Genomic DNA, 14,772 nt, shown 5'->3' on the forward strand with positions numbered 1-14,772 from the left:
AAAGTGAAAACAGACAGAGTGGGCCTTTTCGCACAATATGACGTTGCCACCTCATCTGTAAAATATATGTAACTTCTAAAGGAATTAAGATCCCATCTTAAAACTTGGTGTTTCGTCTCAATATTATTTAAATTTTATATTTAGGAAAAGAAATAATATAGAAAAGGTCCAAGCAAATCTCTTTTGTATGTTTTATCTTAATCATGTATTTCTAAACGATTAGAGATCCCACTCTGAAACTAAGTATAGAGTTTCTATATTGAACAATCTTAATTTTGATACACAAAAGACATATATAGGCATTTCCACAGAATCTTTCATTTTCAACAATTGAATTTTTTTTTTTATTTTGAGGCACATCTATAAACAAACATTTTCTTGGTTGTTTATCATCTAAATAACAAGAAAATACTTGCGTGATTCATTTTGAAACATCGTTAAAAAATATCTTCAGTTCTGTGCAGTGCAGAGATGTGTGCATTCAATGAAAAACCCTCATTTCATACAAAAATTTGATTTTGTACTGTCGTAAAAACTTTGAAACTTAAAAATTTTGATCAACGCCTTTTTTTACTATTAATTATTCGTAAAATTATCATTCACAATCATAATCATTTATTTTTCTATAAGATCTTATCGATAGGTGTGCCGCTAAAAAAATCACATATTCTATACCAATCACGTTTTCAATTTTAAACTTTAAAAGGACATTATTTATTTTTAAATAGAGGCACATGATCCAATTAAATTTTAATTGATTTATTGATTGATAGAGAATAATTTAAGTCTATAAAATACTACCAGAATCGATAGTTGAGAAAGTTATATAGAGAAAAAGATCAGATGTTAATATTTGTAAAAACGGAGGTACTCTAATTTAATTGCTTTGTACTATTTTTTAAATGGTAGCACACCTTTCTTTCGAGGTTTTTCTATCAGTGTATATTATAAATAATTATAAATTAATGATGTTAAGTTGGGTCAAAGGTCGTTGAAATGTTTTTTGTTTATAAAACTTAATAAATTTGCATCTGGTACGCTTGAAATTTGCAATATTTAAGCCTATTTTTTATTAATTTTAATTAAAAAATTTAATCCAATAAAGTCAAAAGTAGGTTATATAATTGAAATAAGTCATGATACGAAAATCTATCCACTTAGAAAGTGCCAATTTCATTTCTAAGGCTTAATATATTGTGGTAACATGAAAGTTAAAAATACTGTGGAAATGCCCATATAAAAATGGACTTACTTTCTTAAAATTTGATTTGAAATGTTAACTTCTCGTTTCTACTCGAAAAAAAAACAATTCCCGGTTTAAATTGTTTAACTGAAAAGAGTATCCAGTTTGTCATAAGACCCCTTGGAAAGATATTGTGTCTGTCCTTTTATTTAATCCGTTTTTTTCCTAAACCTTGACCCATACCTTGTCGAAACTTTACGAGCCCATAATTCCGACACAAAGGGCCTGATTATAAGGTTCGCGGTGGATCGTTTTCAATTCAACCTTTCCAATTCGACTCGCGTCTTATTTGCTTATTAACGAATTCGCGGAGGAGCAAAAATAATTCAAGTGATTTGACACTTTTTGTTTGAATTTTTCTTCCTATTTTCCAGTGATTTGACAGATTTCCACAAGTTTTGTTTTGTTTTGATATTTTACTGTTGATTGTTGATAAATTCTAAGAAAATTAAAATAAAGTTAACTTACATTTTTATATAATTACAATCAAGAAAGAAACTACGAAATCGAACAGTGAATAATAATAAACACTCTTTTGGCTGTGAATTCACCAAACATTTATTATGACATTTCAAATTCGCCTTCCAATTCATTAATTGGTAGAATAATTTAAAACGAAGAAGGCGAAACCGAAAGCAATAATTGAAAAATGGCAAACTCGCTAGCAAAAATATTCTCCTCAAATCCCATAATCAGGGGTGCTAGGCGCCAGCACGTAACTTGATACAATCGAGTTAAGTCGATACAATCGAGCATTTGCAGCACATATTTTGGTTCAATCCTCGATTGTTTCGCAAGATTAAGCAGCACACAAACTTCAAATTGACGTTAGAAACAAGAGTTTTCACTCGACAGAAATTGGTTATCGTCAGCAGTGATTTTTGTATGAGAAAAATGGAAAAACAAAATGATATGTCAATAAATAAACAACAGACCGACATTTTGGCCAATTTTATGAGTTCTCACGTTGATTTAGCGAGTGGAATCCTTAAAACTACCCAAGGCAGGAAAAATAGCAATATGATTAGGGAAAAACTGATTGAATCCCTAAAAACAGAGGGTCCTCTGATCTTTAAGATTGGAAAAAAGAGCTAACCAATTTAATCAATTGCGGAGAAAACTTATTTTCCAGGAAACTCAACGTTCGGCGAAAGAACTTGGACATTTGTTGTCTGTGCCATACTTAGCAACACATTTTTTTGGTAGCTCCAACTGGCTATTAGATTTAATGTTGCATAAAGCTGTAGAATTGGTGGAACTTATGTTCTTCTTCTGTGTTCTGGAAGATCTAACGAGCTGAGTATCGTGTGAAAACATTCCTTTTTGACTCTAAACTGCTGCACAAAGCTTTTGAATATTTACTCATTTTCACTCAATTCGAATGGGTTGCTATTATCTCTCAAATATATTCTTTTGATTTTACCACAGGACACTTCTTTGCCTTCACTTTCACTCTCCAAATCAAAGAAAAACATCTCGAAAAAAAATTAAAATTAAAACTAGAATAAAATAATTTCAAAGAAAACTCATTTGACATTTCATTATACAGTTCACAATGACTTTTTTAAGTAAAAGCCATATTGGAACTCGTCTCAAATTACGTGCTGTCAAAAATAATTTGTTTCGAGTTGATCCACGATGGACAATCCTCGATTGTATCAAGTTACGTGCTGGCACCCCAGGTCTCAAAACCCTTCAAGATGAACGAATTTCAAAACCCAACCATGTTTTCCGATTCACCCGAAATGCTCCGATAGCATAAACTGACGAACAAACTATATAATGGTTTAAGGCTTCTGGGGCCCTACTCTGCACTACATCCCGAAAGAGAAAATTTCCAAAAACGAATAATTTGTATTCTCTATTTCTAAAACGGAATAAAATCTACTACTTCCGGATTGCGAATTCCAAAATTTAAATTTTCGTGCCTGGCAACTCGTTTGAGACAAATAAAATGTATTTAACGGGAATCTATTTATAGCCAAAAATGGGCATATGAAGCAAAACCAATTTGTAAGTAAAATGTATGTGTTAGTATCCTGATTACATTTTCCTGGGTACATTTAAAAACATCTGAAGCCAAGCAAACTTCAAACAATTTATGACAGATGATTTTAACAGAATTGTTATGTCCCATTTGGTGTTGATAACCTTCTTGTCTTTAAAACTTTAGAGTAACAATTACTTTTAAGTTAGCTGGAACTTCAGTTGTTCTAATAGGAGCAGGAAGTTCATTTTGTACGGAACTCAAAATAATAAACAATTATTTAAACTTTTAAATCTATCTTTGCCAGTAACCGAATTTTACCTTTTATTACACATCTCTTCACTATTTTCTGCATATGTATATTCAAATCAATTATAGATATTTCGATTTATTTGAAATCACAATTAATGTTTGCTTCTTCTCAGAACCGTTGTTTTTCCTAGGTTCCCTAATTTAAGATCTCATAAGAAATACATAGTTCAAGACTTAAAAAAAAACGAATCCTTAAAATTAACTTAACTAAGGGAAAAAGTATTAAGTACTACATTTTCGAATTGGAAAATTTTACGGAATACCAATTTAAACGCGTAACGAAAGGCACTTTCGAATAGGATTGACTTTCGGAACGATTCCTGGGATGGAATCGTGAAAGGCAATAGTTGGCTGTTGCTCTACATAAAGAGATCGCTAAACATTTTGGAGTGCTTGCCGAAGCCAATAAACATTCTCCAACCCCAAAGAAGGCACAGCGAAAATAGAACAAAGAAGATAACGTCTTAGAAAAGCAATTGGGTCTGCAAGATAATTTATTTTTCAAGCAATTGGTAAAATGATATTCAGTAGCTTGAAAATACTCGAGACAATGAATTAGTAGTTTGATATCAGGAGCAGGGAGTTGAAAAAAGCTATAATTACAAACGATTTAGAATTTCTGGAACTCAATTACAGGATGTTAAATTTATTTACTAAGGGATTTTGTTTTGTATCTTATTTAAACGTTTTTTGAATGAAATGTCTTAGAAATAATATATCTTCAATTAAATTGGTTATTTTGTAATTATTTAATAAAGCTTAGCTTGAATTTATCATACAAAATGTTGTTTAAAAAGTACTATAACTTAATCGCAGGTTGACAATCACCTTACGTTGAGCAAGAGCATTTATTTTGATGATCAACTATCGCGTTATTCCGCCGCTGCTGGTTATCCAAAATGGTTTTGAAAAATGTCATCCGGATATTTCTTGATCGCTTTAAGATATTTTTCTTATTGACATCCTTCTAAAGGTTTTTATATTCAATAACATTTCACTTTTTCTCCTCACTCACTCCTTTTGTTTTTAAAACTTCTCGTTTAAGATCACTTGTGGACAAGGGCGGATCCAGACTTTTCATCAAGGGGGTCACAAACTTAGATGAGTTTTTACTCACCGCTTAAAAATGTTTTTTAATGTTTTGTAAAGGAGGCTAACAAAATTTAAATAACATAATTTGTACAAGTATATTAACCTAACCCTTACACATTTCAATTGCTAAAATGACAATTTTAGTTATCAAATTATTTTAGAACACTGTTGTCCCGCAAAGTATGGTCTTACTATTTAATTTGGATGACTTCCTACACATAAAAGCATTCCAGATTCCAAAAGTTTTCTTAATATGCCATATTTAAGAGATAAAACACAAAAATGTAGGGGTTTTTGCTGCAATTTACGCAAAATGTAAGAAATTGTTTTAGAACGTAGCTTTTTTCCAAAAATAAAATATACTTTTCTTAAATCCATTTCTATTTATGCTAAAAGAACGCTAAAAAATTCAAAAATCCAGAAAATGAGAGAGCCTCTGATATAAAGAAATGTCGGGCTTTTTTTGACGAAGTTTTTTCGAACTCAATTTTCAGGAGTCTATAATTACTATCGCTCGTCTCGCTGCTTACTCGTCGATCTTAAAAACTTATAAAAACAATAACACTTTAAAATTTTAGATAGACACATTTTTGGTTGTTAAGTGTAAGGAAATACGTGCTTTTAAGAACATAATTTCTCTAAAAAATTAAATAAAAACAATTTATGGTAAAAAATAAGTTGGGAAGAAACGTTTGTGTGGCATTCACAAATTGCACATTTCAGAATCTCTTTTCACTTCAAATCTCTTGGTCTTGAGAAGACTTAGGGCCGTATTATCACTCGCGAGTCGCCTATTCAAATAAGCGAATGTGACTTTTTCGCATTACTGTTTGCGATTCGTTTGCAGCAAGCTGTAAATCCAATGGGTAATACATTTGGAACAAATTCAACTGCAACAGTGGAACAACCCGACTCAAATAATGCAGACGTTTAAGTTGAAGATGCTCCCATGGCAATGACATCAGCCCAGTCAACAAAAATCAACGAATGTCGTAGAAGCAGGGGAAAGTTTGTGGATGAACGAGTCAAACTCCTCCAAAAACAAACGGAGACTCAAGAAAAACTTCTTGTTGCGTCGGATTCAATTCAAAAATCTCTTTCCGAAATGGCAAGATATTCAAGAAAGAATTATGAAGTAAACAAGGAACATGTTGAGGTACTGAAAGCAAAGGAAAAACGGAAGGGGAGAGAAAATGTGCAGAAGGCGCAACAACATAAAAATCTTCTGGATTTGAAAATAAAAAAACTGGAATGTAAATTACAATACCACCCAAAATAGTATAAGAAAGTAGAATTAGAACAAATGTATATAAATGTATGAAATCGTTTTTTTTTTCACTAAACTAAATTCTTTATTTATTTTCATTATTATTTTCATTTTATTAATATTTATCATCTGTGTATATATTATGAATTTTTTAATAGATTTTTTTTAACTTCTTTACTTCATTATTCTACTGTATCTTATTATAAGCTTTAAGTATAAAATAGAAAAATTAAAAAAAAACATTTCCTAAAGAGAAAATAATATTTCATTTCTTATTCGGGTACCTTCTGATGATAAATTAGCAGTGTCCAATTCCGTTGGTTCATTTTCAATCTCATTGGATTGCAAGGTTTCTTCTTCCACTGCCTCTGGATCTGGAATGTTGTACTTTCTACAAATATTATGTAGTGCACAAGAAGCGTTAACTATTTTGATGGCTTTCTGTGGACTGTAGTGCAGTTTTCGCTCATTCAAAACTGACCTGAATCTACTTTTTAAAACGCCAATTGTTCTCTCAATAATGTTTCTTGCCTTCGCATGTTTTTTATTGAATAGTCCTTCTCTAGACCCTGAGGAGGCATTTCTAAATGGAACGATTAAATACGGCAGTAGAGGATAACCTGAATCTCCTAGAATTTTTAAAAACAAAAAATTGTTTAAACATACCTATGCTAATATAAGAGTATGATTCACATACCAAGATATCTTGACCGCTCTCCATTTATGCACCACCTTTCCAACAAATCCTTTAACGCACTATGATTCCACACAAACGAGTCATGCGTAGAACCAGGATATCTGGCATCAATAAATCGTATTACTCCATTATTGTCACAAGCCTTAAAAAGAAAAAGTTTTACCTAAACATCAAGATTCAATTTTGAAGTACTTTACCACCATCGCATTTAAGCTGTAAAAACCTTTTCTATTTAAATATTGGTGTTGTAACTGAGCAGGAGCTATGATACCAATGTGAGTTCCGTCTACACATCCAACTATCCCTGGTAAGCCTGCTCTTTGAAAAAAATAGTTTCTCGCTTCTTGCTTTTCATTAGTGGACATATCTGCATTAATCCAAACTGGGCAGATTCTTGCTTCAAGCAAATTAAGAACTTCGCTTAAAACTACTGAAACTGTAGGTTGGGAGAAACCTAGCTCAGTCATTTCCTACACTGTTTTGATAACTTCCACATCCGAGAAATCGTAGTGCGCACGCAAGTTTTAAAATTGGTGGAATTGCAGAACTTTGAGTCGTTTGAAATCCTGAACTTATCTGACTTAAAACATATTGAAATGCGTGTTTGCTAAGCCGAAAGTATAACACAAATCTATGAAAAAAAAACTAGTTAAATTTTATCAAAGTAATTGCTAATTTTATTACAAATTATCTGGTACTTCCAGTGGGTTGGAAGCATCTCTTAAACTTCTCCTCAATCTGCAGATCATGATTTTTTCTTCTTTATTTGTTACTTCTTCATTTTCATCCTCGAAAAACAGTTCAACGCTGCTAATCATCTTTATTTTTATTTACTTTTTTCACAAAAAACAATATTCTTTAATCTGACTTTATAAATATTTATGACAATGAATGACATTTCACTTTCAGTTTTTAATGTTGTCAGTTTTGTTTTGAAAGACGAACTACGGAGTTCGCCATTGGTAATACCACCAAACTTTTAATTCGCCAAAACATTCGACTTTAAGCGAATTTTCGACTCGCGAGTGATAATACGCCCCTTAAAAACAAAATAATAAAGGTTTTTGAGCAATACCAAAATATGTTTTTCTTGTAGAAAAAAGCCAAATTAAGAACACAAAATTTAGAGAAAGTTTAAGAAAAATCACATGTTTTAAACAACAAATTTGTATGGGGACTGCTGTTTTTTCGTATTAATAAAATGAAAAAAACGCTCTACGTTAATCGGCTGAAAACGTTAATTTCAATCAACGCAATTGTTTGGACTGTAGGAGCCAGGAAAGACAAACCGACGGATGGAATCGGGGTATCCACTTTTTTCGACTTGTCTACCGGTGTAATGTCATATTTGATTAAAAGCTCTAGTTTAAAATTGTTTACTAATGCAAAACTTTCCATATAGTTCCTATATGTCGCCAGTAAAAATCACTTCAATGCTCACTATTTATGTGTGTCAAAAAAATGTAATAATACAATTGAAGGCTAGTTTAAGGAATTTAAAGGCAACTTAATATAAAATTGATGATCACTTATCAAGGTTTCTTCTTAAGAACTTGGATATTTGCTCTTTTACTTAGAAGCGATTTTTATGAAAATAATTTAAAGCATTACTAAAGCTTTTTCGAATTCTAAATTGAGTGAAAACAAAAATTTTAGTTGTCTTGGACAGCAAACCACTTTTTGGTGAATGTCGTTATATAAGTAATAAATCTATGGATGAAATCTTTACTTATACAAATTAACTGTATAAGCTTTATGGCTCATATGACCCCCCCCTGGATCGCCCGTTGCTCAAAAGTTGATAAATTATGCTGAATTTCCGATTCATATTATGTTCTTGGTCCAGTCCTCAGTTAAAAGTAGTACCTTGAGCAACAAAGTTTAAGGAAGTAAAATATAAGTATTGTTTTCATATAAAAAAAATAAATAATTCAAAATATAATGGAGGTCATATCCATTAACTCAATACAATTAGTTTTGAATTGAAGGGAATTCCTAGGAAAAAGCAAACAAATTATCTCCGAGGGATGGTCATGACCCTTACGAACCCCCCCCCCCCCCTATATCCGCCATTGCTTGTGGACCAAAGTGTATTTATGTGAATTTTGTTGGTGTAATAAACCCCCCAAACTGTTTAACCAATTTTACCTTTTTTTTAGAAATAAAACACTCATAATACATTTAACCAAGTTATTGTAAGAACTTGTATATATATTTTTTTCTTTAAATTTTAATTTATTTAATCTTTTTCCAAGGTAGATTGTAAATAAACACTATCCAGATAATTATGGTAAAAAAAATGAAAGAAAAAAATCAAAAAACTTTAAAAAAAAAAAATTAAAAACAAAAGAAAATAAATTAAATTACATAAATGTGTATTTAAATTATTAAAATCATAAAATCCACTTATGTATTCGCCTATATAGTTGTTTTTCCAACATTATTTGTTTTTCTTTTCAACAATCGATAACAAGTTTCCATAATGAATGATTTTTATAATTGTTTTTTCATATCACATCCAAATTATTAGTGGAATCATAATAATCAAATGTATATTAAATTTTCTTCTATCTTTTGTTTAATAATTTTCCTTTTTTTTTTAATAATTTCTTTCTTTAACTCTAGTCTGTCTATATTCTCTCATCTTCTTAAACGAAAACAAAATTGAAGTTATTTTTATCAAGTCTCTAATTAAGTTTTGTGTATAAATAAATGACTACTCACAAACTAAACAAATATTGAAGTTTGTAAAAAAATATGAATAGAAATTAATTAGATATTTATTTAAAAAAAATTATCTCAATAATTAGTTTTAACAATTTATAATTTTTATTTTGTTGTGGTTTGTTTGACATAGAAACAATAATTCTTATTTACTTAAATAATTTATTATATAAATTATTATTTGTTTAATACAATATTATTATTGATGTTGTGTTGTTTTATAAAGAATCCTGAAGATTTGTTTTATTATATTTTTGTTTCTTTACTTTTCTACTGTTGAGCAGCAAATTTATTGATTTAAAATTTTTAAAGGATAATTTTTTTTTAAATTTACGTCTCTGTGTATTTTTATAGAGATCTTGATAGAGAGAATCAGAGCAAAGTAAAGGTGGTACGTAATTAAATTTAAATTGCATTAAAAATCAAAACCAAAAGAGGCTCCACTGCCGTTACTAAACTGGAAAAACTGCCGGAACATTTGATTTGGATCGAAGTCTGTGAAAAGAAAAAAAAAATGTTTTAGTTATGTTAATAAAAATAGTATTTTATTTTTTAAAGTCGTGTCATACAAATTTTAAAAGGTTTTATTTTAATTTATAATATAATTTTAAGCTTTTTGCAAGTTTCATAGAAAGTTCCTCATAACCGGGATAAAACAAATTCTGACGCTTTGGTTTAGTTTAGAAATTTAAAGTGATTATTTTTTTAAAAACAAGAACATCCGGGTATTTGAAGTTAATGGCACATAATCTTTATATTGTAATAAGAATGACTGATTGGAATGCACTTAAATTTATTGGTCGATAAGGTTTTGTTCTTGGCAATCAAATTGTACTTTTCTCATATTTTTCGATGTCCTTAATTCTAATACGATGCAAGATTTTTAGATATTACTTTTTTTAAATTTAAATTCGGCTATTCAACGTTTGTTGGCCAAATTCGAGCTAATGAAACACAAGATCTGCCGAAAACATCACCGCTGTTCGTGAAAGTGTGCAGCAATATCTAAGGCAACATGCGAATTTCGTGTCGTGATTTGAGCCTGTGCCAGTAAAAAAATGCAAGATAGCCAGAAGCTGAAACCAAATGATAACACACAGTTTCGGAGTTCGGTAACTTTATTTTGGAGTGGTTGGGACTTGATCACAATTTTGGTGGAAAAATCATCATTAACTATGAGGCCCAGTTTTGTACGAATATGTACGTAAATAAGCAAAATTGCCGGATTTGGGACAACACCAATCTATGTGAAAATCAAGAACTGCCAACATCTGAATGGCTGAATCACAAACACGCTTCAGCCATAAGGATTCAATGGAGCTTCGACCTCACGTTTCGTTTGACAATCGTAAGGAAAAGAACGTAATGTGACGCCAAACCGAAGCTCTAGTTCATGGCGGAATCACGAACACGCTTCAGTTTCGGCTTCGTCAGCGTTACGGTGGGTCGGCTTCGAGGTAGCTTTGAATGACATTTCTATTATTTCATCCCTCCAAAGAGCAAATTTTTAGTTTGTTGACATTTTTTTAACATCTGTTGAGCTGACAAAGCAAATGTTCAGCAAATTGAAATAGAGATGGATGAAAAAATAGAAATGTCATTCAAAACAACCTCGAAGCAGGCCCACCGTAACGGAGACGAAGCTGAAGCGTGTTTTTGGGATTCAGCCATAACTCTTTCCGGGCCGGGCGGAGGTATGAAAACCGTACCACCTGTTTCAAAATTTTTGTATGCTTTAATGTGGAATGGTATAAACTAAATACCTCGTTTCTATTGAAATTGAAACCAATGTCTACAAGAAAAAAAATATGTTTTGAGTGAGAGAGATAATATTTATAATAACAGGACTTAAATACTGTCATTTTTACAAAAATGTCGCTTAATTTTTGTTTTCTAGTAATGTCCCGAAAAGAGTTAATAAAGTTACTGTTTGGTTTGGATTTTGGCCTGGAGGCGTCTTCGGTCCGTACATATTTGAAAATTATGCTGGCCACCCACTTCTTGGTGCCTGAAGTGGATGGTATTGACACCAAGGACCTATGGTTTCAACAGGATGGCTCTACGTGCCACACATCTCACGACACAATCGGTATTCTGCGAGAAAGTTTTCTTCATGGTTATCTCGTGCCGAGACGACGTGAATTGGCTACCAAGACCTTGTGATGTGACAACTTTAGATTTCTTTAGGGCTCTTTTTAGTAGCAGGTCTATGCGGATAAGCTGCAAACCACCCATATATTAGGGTTTTCTCAATAAAAATCTTTATTTTCAATATGGTGTTGTAATATTGAGAGTATTTTCCAAAATCTTCATAAGTTGTTAAATTTCACATGTCTTAAAGAAAGGCTGAACTTTTTATTATAAAACGGCTTGCAAGTAATTTTTGTTTTTGTAACTGTCCTCTAAGCAAGGTTACATAATTTTTGTTTAAATAAGATTCCCAGATCTATTTGAGTCAGGGAAACGAACCTTGCGGCCGGCGGCGTTGAAAACAGGAAGGACGCTCAATGAACCACAATATGAAGGACGACTGGTCTGGCAAACAGCCTTATTTTTAGCTGAACCGTGATTCAAAAGAAACCTCTTCATGAGTCGTAGGTTGAATTCGACAACATTATACCAAGATTTCAACGGTTATATCAAAAAGAGCCTACAGAAATTCTGTGTTAGGGTTGTGGATATGAAAATCCGAAACCTTTCGAAATAAATGTATTTATCAGAAAATGTAGCTCCTTTTCTCTTTTCAACGCCACGAGATTCGGGTTTTTTAGCTCAATTAATTATTGAGTTACGATTTTAAAAAAGCTTTCCATTTCCTTGACGCATAAAAAAAATGCAACAGATGTTTTCAAACATCCAGGTTAGAAAACTAGAAGTTAGTCTGTTACAAATCTAATGTGACACTTGAATTAACCTACGTCTATTTTTGTGGTCTCTATTCACTCATTAAACCAGACATTACACATAAATTAAATTCAATTGATGCAGGTTAATGATCATCAAGACAAATTTCTGCTTAGAGAAGCTCAACTCAGAATGGGCTTTACTTCAGTTCGGTAAGCTTTCTTATGTTATTAAAAGTTCTAAGTACCACAAGAATAAACACATACAAAAATAAGAAACTATTTACCTCCTTGTTCCTGTTCGTCCATATCTTGACCATTGTCATATCGCATCTTCTTTCTTGAGTCCGAAAGAATTGCGTACGCCTCACCGATTTCCTTAAATTTAAGCTCTTCAATTTTTCGCTCCTCAGGTGTTGAGTTGGCATGTCTGTCGGGATGGTGGACAAGAGCTTTCTTGCGATAGGCCTTTTTGATTTCATCTTCTGTTGAATTCTTATTCACGCCCAAGATCTTATAGTAATCCTTTCGTTTTGATTTTTTCAATGCGAATTTTGCATCACGTAGCATATTTTTGATATCGTTTGTTTTTTGAATTTGGAATGCGGCCTCATAATCCGCAACACATTCCTCGTATTTTTCCAAATCATTATTACACCGGGCACGCAAAAGCAAAGCCTTCAAGTAATTCGAATTGATTTCAAGGACTTTTGTACAATCTACAATGGCTTCGCGCAAACTGCCAATTTTCGAATTAACCAAAGCTCGATTGTAGTACAATTTGCTGTTCATATCTTTGTTGAAGGGATCGATTTCAAGGGCATCTGTATAGACGGTCAGGGCCTCACGGAAACGTCCCGATTTGAATAGCACATTGCCAGACTCTTTTTTCTCTTTGAGTAATTTGGATTTGTTGCGCATGGTCTTGGCCTTTTGATGGTCTGGATCGAGCTGCAGAGCTCGTTCAAAGTGCAAAATACCTTTTTCCAGATTGTCACTGTAGTATAAGCACAATCCGCGTACGTAGATAGCATCTGCCGAGGTAGTATCATTCTTCATGACACTTACAGCAATATCAACTGCCTCATCGGTACGACCCAGGAATGCCAAGCACTCGGCTTTCATTAGCTTATACTTGAGGCAAGCCGGGGCAATCTTCAGGGCATTGTCCAGATAATAGACGACATTTCTGTACGATTGATTTTCATACTGAGTCTGGACAGTCTTTTCGATTTGACGCAATTGCTGACATGACTGTTGTTCGATTTTGATAGCACTGTTCAAGGGATCGACTTCTTCGAGTTTCTTAATGGCTTGCTCAGTGCCAATAATATCTCCCAAGATTGTACAACATTTGGCTATGCGAACATAGCCCTTTTCAAATTTCGGATCAATGCGGATAGCTGTGCGGGCATCGTTGAGAGCATTTTGATAGTTGAACAACATCATGTGGCATGCAGCACGATTGCCATAGAATGCAGCCGAATCGGGACATAGTGAAATGGCATCGGAGTATAATTTGAGGGCAGCTTGATAGTTTTGTGCTTTGTATTGATCATTGCCCTGTTTCTTTTTCTCCTCAGCGATACTGTAAATATAAAAACAAAATATTAATAAAGTAATTTTTGGAATTTTTAAATGCATACAAAAAAATTAAAAGAATGAAAAATATTTTCCAAAAGTCCCAAGAGGATGCGTAACTCAGTGTGACCATGTAAATGAGGCGCAATATAGGGAAAATGGTAGATCAACGTTCGACGACGAACAGCCTGAGAACATAATTCTTGTAGAATGAATATTCTCAAACAAAGGCCAAATCTGACGCCAGCAGACGCGTTAATAGCTTAATTGAATTGAAAGTGCACTTTTTCTTGCAATTAAATTAAATGCTTCGATTTAAATTAAAAAGGTAAATACCTACTTTTAAGCATATAAAAAGCGCTTCAACATGTTTAAGAATTAAACGCATCGATTGAAGCACAAATCACTGCTGCTCTGAATCTTTCCAACAATAACAACAAACACAAAAGTGTACGATTGAGTTTGTAATCTCTAATTAAAGGTCAATTTAATCGATACAAAATACTGAACGAAAAAAAAAAACGATATAATGTAGATTAAGGTGAAAGTAAGTGCGATTATGCGTGACAAAAGAAAAAACACACAAATTGTTTATGTTTATTTTTATAGGAAATTGATTGTTTAAATATTTATGTTGATGAAATGGGAAATTTCCGTGAGTTATAAATTGAAATGTAATAGATACATAAAATCGTGGTAGTTAAGTGCATTTAACATTTACATGAGATTGTTTAATGAGATTTATTTAAAAAGAAAGTAGGAAATCAATTATTTTATTATGAAAACGATGGAAGAGCTAATTTTGTTTAAAATCATGTGTCGTATAATTGGCATTAGACCGACCACTAGAGATTTTGAGGGGTTAAACTTCAAACTTTAAATACAGAAAGAACAAAAAGTCAAATCTTTGTTGGTAATTGAAATATAAGTGTGGAAGCAAAGGTTCAAATTGTTCAATGCTGTTGTTTCAAATATGGCAACAAAAATTTTAAGTTAACAAAATGAACTTCTTATGACTTGAAAAGC

The 14,772-nt window shown here is 32.2% G+C and overlaps 1 protein-coding gene and 1 pseudogene across 2 annotated transcripts in view; both read right to left on the bottom strand.

Moving 5' to 3' along the window:
* Window positions 1-5,884: 5,884 nt before the first annotated feature.
* Window positions 5,885-7,628, bottom strand: LOC129951389 (putative nuclease HARBI1; annotated as a pseudogene).
* A 1,146-nt stretch (window positions 7,629-8,774) lies between these two features.
* LOC129949010 (dnaJ homolog subfamily C member 7) overlaps window positions 8,775-14,772 on the bottom strand; it is a 51,402-nt gene continuing 45,404 nt past the window's right edge. For both annotated transcript variants that reach the window (XM_056060196.1, XM_056060197.1), the window contains exons 2-3: window positions 12,453-13,753; window positions 8,775-9,817 (exon numbers count right to left, since the gene is read on the bottom strand). In XM_056060196.1, the coding sequence (XP_055916171.1) occupies window positions 9,738-9,817; window positions 12,453-13,753 (1,381 nt within the window). In that variant the 3' untranslated portion in view covers window positions 8,775-9,737. The remainder of the gene's footprint in view (window positions 9,818-12,452; window positions 13,754-14,772) is intronic.

This window comes from Eupeodes corollae, chromosome 3 (assembly GCF_945859685.1).
Source record: "Eupeodes corollae chromosome 3, idEupCoro1.1, whole genome shotgun sequence".
NCBI classification, from domain to species: Eukaryota; Metazoa; Arthropoda; class Insecta; order Diptera; family Syrphidae; genus Eupeodes; species Eupeodes corollae.